This window comes from Marmota marmota, unplaced genomic scaffold, assembly GCF_001458135.2.
Source record: "Marmota marmota marmota unplaced genomic scaffold, marMar, whole genome shotgun sequence".
In the NCBI taxonomy this organism is placed as follows: Eukaryota; Metazoa; Chordata; class Mammalia; order Rodentia; family Sciuridae; genus Marmota; species Marmota marmota.
In genome coordinates, this window is record NW_026000211.1 from 21,842,691 (window position 1) to 21,848,690 (window position 6,000).

Sequence of the window (6,000 nt, forward strand, 5' to 3'; positions counted from 1 at the left end):
TAAGTGCCATGTCTCCGGGCAAGTGACCTGTGGTGACAGGCAACTGGTATAAGGATGAAAACACGCTTCTATAGCCCACTGGGTCTTTCAGTGGCTCTTGTTTTGATTATTTCTGGCAGGCTGTATTTTTTCAAGAACCTCCTCAATGGAAACAAGTAGCCTTATGAATTCAGGTTATGGATTAATCAGGTAATATGAGAAAATATGACCAATTGCAGTTTGAAGTGGTAGTCAGATAGGAACAAAAATTTATGTTGCCACATAAGGCAGGAAAAAGATTGATGAGATTTTAACCCAGCATTAAATCACACAATGATACTCTGGGGGTCTTCAAGTATATTTCTTAGTTATTTGTTAGGACAGCCTTTTAAACTACCGTGGGAAGCTGACAGACAGATAATTAACCAAAAAGCTTCAGGAGGAAACTCTCCACTTATTGGGTAACAAATCTTTATGCTTTCTACTATGTTAGGCTAAGAAAGTTCTTCCTAGTATGTACTTTAAATTTCCAGTGCTGTAAATTAAGCTCATGACAGAGAACTAAAATCAATACAAGTAGACGGACAATACTAATATTCCAGGGAAGTTTTAATGAAATATTTAGGATGGCAAGAATGAGGCCAAATAAGCTGAAAATGTCAGGACCACCTACACATACTACCCGCGCCTCAAAAAAAAAAGGTGTGATGGGGAGGGAGATGGAGCTTGAGGTGATGGCCTTGACTCTTTCCCTCATACCTGGGATATTCCAGGTCCAGGCAGAGAAAGGCATTTTCTTGGATTCTTTCAGCAAAACAAGTTGCTGTGACATTCTAAATGCATCTTCTCCAGGGAACTGGGACAACTCAACCAGGAAAGATGCCTGAATGTTCTGGCCTCTTCTCTCACACCATGGAGCAATTTTTTTTTTTTTTGGAGTTCTCCAGCCAGTGACAATAACTAAGCAATGGCATCTTCTTACCCACACTGTAAAGCCAAGGATGACATCAAAAATCTCCTCCAAAATGATTGACAGACCTTGGCTGTTGAAAGGCTGGAGAATTGGGACAGTGTTGGCATCTGGCCCAGCCCATCCTGCATTACCCCTTGGATATATCCTCTGCTCAAAGCAGGTTAAATTGTGAGGAGAAATCCACCTTATCTGATACTAGTCTTTGCTTTACAGCACATTCTTTTCTATAGGGAAATGGCTACAGTAACAACATTGAATGGCATGGAACCCAGTACAATAGTCCTTTTTATGCCAAAAGACAGATACTTTAAATTTAGGACCTGGGGCTATTCAGCTCTTTCCATCAGGAAGTGAAATCAAGTAGAAGTGTTCAAAGGTGGAAAGGTTACTGCTTATTTCAGGAACCAATATGGCTCTGGCACATTCCACAGTCTATATATTATGGAAATGCATTCCTTCGTGATTCTGCAGAATACACCCTGTTAGAAAAAGAGCCAAGTGCTCCCCCCCCCCCCCCCGCCCCCATTACCTTGCATACATAAAACAGCAACAGGGCTATGCATAGAGAACAGCAAGGGATCTTATTATGGATAGCAGATTGCCCTTATTTGCACTGTGTCATGACATATATTTTCATTCTCTACAAGATCTCAGAATTTCACAAATCTCAAGTAAAAATATTTCCCAGGTTTGCTTGATTATTTATTTATTTTTGTGGTATTGGGAATTGAACCCAGGGGCTTGCTCATGCTAGGCAAGTGCTCTACTATCGAACTGCACAGGCTGGCTTATAATTTCTTATTCTCCTGTCTTAACCTCTCAAGTAGATGGGATTATAGGAGTACGCCACCATACCTGACTTTTCAGGTACATTTTTAAAAGCCCATCTGAGGAGTCAACAGTGGTCAATAGTTCTGGGTTGGGCTATCAATACTGAAGGTTGAATCCTTATTTCTAGTGATTTCTAAAAATAGGGTGGGCATTCATTTATCTGAGGTGATTTAAATTGATCTTTCTTGGCTGCAGGGATCAAGAACGAAGGCTTAGCTGTCCCTCCCAGCACCTGAGGCTTTGAGAGATGGACACACACAGGTAAGAGCACAGTTTCCTCACCTCACCCCAGGCGGCAGGTGGGGGCTCCACAGGAGGGTAGTATTTAGGCACATCCCAGGCCACTGCAGCCATGAACCACTTGAAGTCCTTGCACTTGAGCTGTTTGCGCAACTCCTTCTGGGCAGAGATGTCCCCAGTAGAGAGGTGTCTGTACTCAGGCCGCCGCTGGTAAATGTACTCAGCAAATTCATCCATCCAGGTCTCAGCCACCCGTTTCAGGTTCTGTGCAGTAGAAAAATAAAAACTGTCTTTTACTGGCTGATATGCTCCAAGGGAAGCTTTAGTTGCAGAAGAAAATGAAAAGAGAAGAATCAAAGAAATCAGAAAACCTCAGGCAGCTTTGGTTGGTGGCTTGTTAACAAAGAGAGTTTTCATAACTGCAAGAAGTGTGATATGATTGGCCTGTGGCTTTGAGCATAGTTTGCTTCTGGCATGGGGTTCATATGCCAATTTGGTAATTAATTTATCAGAGCCAGTAAAGATTTGGCTCACAATTATATCAACTTTCTCCTGCCTGTTATTTTATGACCAGGGAGCAGGAAGCTCAGCCCTTCTGTCAGTTTTGGGATTGAGCAGGTTACCCACACTGGGTCTCAGATTCTTCACCTGAGAATGGCAGTAGCAAGAGATAGCTACCCAGGGGGTGGTTGTAGGATTAAGCAAGGTAACAACTGTGAACTGCTTAGAATGATGCTTGGCACATGTAGATAGGATGAAAAATAGAGTCATTATTATTAGTAGAGGGAGAGTGCAGATTGGTAGGAGACCCTGGGTCCTAGGCTTGGTCATACATACTCAGCTGTTCCTATGGCCTTTGGGAGGGGCTTTAGTGGAGATGAGATGCTCTCTAAGATCCCTTGAAATTCTATGGTGCTGAGTGGTAGAGGGAACAACTGCCTTTGTCCAGAAGGTACCAGTTTTGACACCTCCAGCTTGAAACAAAGGCTGGTGTCCCACAGGCTCTTATTCTTGTTTTTCCAGTTCAAATTAATTCCTTATGTTAAGTGCATGGCTGGAATGAGCACTGACCTGATTCGGTTTCTCTTGGGAACTTTAATAAGATTGAGACAAAAGTGACTCAGGTAAAAACTAGTGATATTTGGGGAAATCACTTTGTCTTAAAAATTGCTAATTTAGGACAGAACCATGCCCAGAGTTTTGCTGGATTAGGAGTCACAGGTTTTGATACCTTATTCCTAATATCTACTTTCAGTGTCTCCTGATGGACTCCCCATCAGTCCGCTCCACACGCTCCATGGATTGTGTTTGTTCTGCATCTGCAAGATGCAGAAAAGAGGCAGAGCCACAGAGACTGCTCTGGTTTCTTGGTTGCCTCTATTCCTCCCTTTTTGAGAAACATATTGCCTAGATAGGAGGGTAGGGAAATGATACAGACAGTCCAAGAACTGTCCCCTGATGGGGAGTCATCTATCATTGCTTGCTGTCTCATTTCTCATCACCACTGTCTTGTCTATACACTTCCGACTCCTCACTCTATTTGACCTTGACACATGATCAAAGTAGCTCTTGCCACTGATTCTGAATTTCCCAATTCATTTGGGGACAGGAAAAGACCTCTCTGTGATGGCACATGTACTATATATATGTATGGAACCCAAGTGAGAGTCTGTAGCATCATCTTGCCATTTACATTTCGTTTTGTCAAATGCTCTGTATGAAATGAATTCTTTTTATTTGTCTTCAGACAGACAATTTTTATGAAGATTATGAAAAGATTCAAAGAGAATGGAAGAAATTAGTTAATATTAAAACTTTTTGATTTTAGGCTGTAGTTATAATCTTTTTTAAAAAATTTCAATTAGTAAATAAAGTGGAAATACTTAATTTTCAACTAGTTTTACATCTCTCTGATAAGTGAAAATGAATAAGTTTAGGACAATATCAAAAAGTAGAAGCAAAGAAGCAAATTACCCAGAAATAATGAGAAAGTGACTTTATTAAGAGAAAATAAGTTTTAAAACTTCTGATAGCTCACAAAAAAGAATTCATCATGAGGGAATCTATTTTGACTTAGATTAAACACTTTAAAACTGTGTCATAAAGTTAGAGGTAGTTTTTTTTTAATATTTAAAGACTTTGTTTTATTCATTTTTTTATTTATTTGTACTGGAAATTGAACTCAGGGGCACCCAATCTCTGAGCCACATCCCCATTTTTAATTTTATGTTTTATTCAGAGACAGGGTCTCACTGAGTTGCTTAGCACCTTGCCTTAGCCGAGGTTGGCTTTGAACTCACAATCCTCCTGTATCAGCCTCCCAAGGGGCTAGGATTACAGGCATGTGCCACTGCGCCCAGCAAGACTTTTTTTTTTTCTTTTTTCTTTTTTTATTATAGTACAAAGACTGGTGATGTGAAGGTGGAGATGTAGCAGCCATTGTCTTGGTTAGCATCATCTGCCTATTCTGATGGCCATGAATGTGCAAAAGCTACCGCCACCCTGTGTTATGCTTTTCCCAAAGCTGCCCATCAGATCCTGACCCCACACACTAATCCTGAGGCAGAAAAAGCTGCTAAAGAGTATCCTGGCTTCCCTGCCTGTGGTCCAACACATCACAAAGCCCATCTCCATGAGGCTGAAGCAGCTTGGCGGGGACTCTATTCCATAGAGACCCATGGCCACCAGCATCTAGCTTGTGGTCTCAGCCTCTCAGTTTTCTAGATCTATTTTTTTCAAATTCTAGCACCTTGCATGAATACAAGCACATGTGCATGCTCATCTGGGCATATAAGCTGTTGGAATAAGAAAGTATCATATTATGAATGAATGTGAACAAATTCATAGGGTGTGCATATAACTATTGATAAAGGTCTTGAAATAGGAACAATTAAAGGAAGTGCCATTGGTAAAGGCTAGATTTTGTTTCTTTGGGTTTTTGAAACAGAAATGGAAATATTATTAAACACCTCAAAGAGGAACTGATTAATTTAGATAGATATGATTTAGAAATGGCTCAAAGAATGATGATCAATGTTATTCAAATAAGCAATATTAATAAGTAAAAGGGGTGGGTGATAAATTGTCAGCTTCAGGAAAACTGTATTACTACTAACTGAGGGACTAGCCAGTTAGCTGTGCATCATCATGTCCTTTTCAAATTGAAATACATTAAGTTGTAGATTAGATTTTATGATTTCTCAAACACTTCAGAAGTATTAGGACCATGAACATATCTCAGGAATAATGTCAAATCATTGATTATTTTTTTTTTAAATTTTTCAGGTGTTATTGTTTAGGTATGAAGTATTCCCCAAAAGCTCATGTGTGAGATAATGCAAGACCATTAAAAGGTAAAATGATTTTGAGAGTTGAATTAATCAATGAATTAATTCAGTGATATGGATGAACTTGGTGGTAACTGTGGGAAGACAGGATTGTGGCTGCAGGAGGTAGGTCACTGGGAGCATGTGTTTGGAGTATATTTTTTTGTCTCTGGTGAGCAGGTCTCTTTCTCTGCTTCCTGGCTGTTATTTACTGAGCTGTTTTCTCCACTGTGCCCTTCTGCCAAGATGTTCTGACTCACCTTGGGCCCAGAGCTATGGAGTCAATTGGCTTTGGACTGAACTTCTGAAACTGAGTGCCCAAATAAACTTTTCCTCCCCTATCTTGTTCTTGTGAGGTATGTTGGTCACAATGAGGAAAAGTTGACTAAAACACTAGGAGAAAGTAATAATAATTTTATAATAATTGCAAAGACTATGATGGCTGGTTTCTCTCTAATTATGACTGTTCCATAAACATTTATTTTTATTTATTTTTTTTTTAAATTTTTTATTGTGGGTTGTTCAAAACATTACAAATTTCTTGACATATCATATTCCACACTTTGATTCAAGTGGGTTATGAACTCCCACCTTCACCCCATACACAGATTGCAGAATCACATCAGTTACACATCCATTGATTTACATATT

General features: G+C 39.8%; 1 protein-coding gene across 2 annotated transcripts in view; it reads right to left on the reverse strand.

The window, feature by feature from the left end:
- Galntl6 (polypeptide N-acetylgalactosaminyltransferase like 6) overlaps positions 1 to 6,000 on the reverse strand; it is a 1,051,497-nt gene that overhangs the window by 60,055 nt on the left and 985,442 nt on the right. For both annotated transcript variants that reach the window (XM_015486211.2, XM_048791957.1), the window contains one exon: positions 2,066 to 2,287. In XM_015486211.2, coding sequence (XP_015341697.1) covers positions 2,066 to 2,287 — 222 coding nt within the window. The remainder of the gene's footprint in view (positions 1 to 2,065; positions 2,288 to 6,000) is intronic.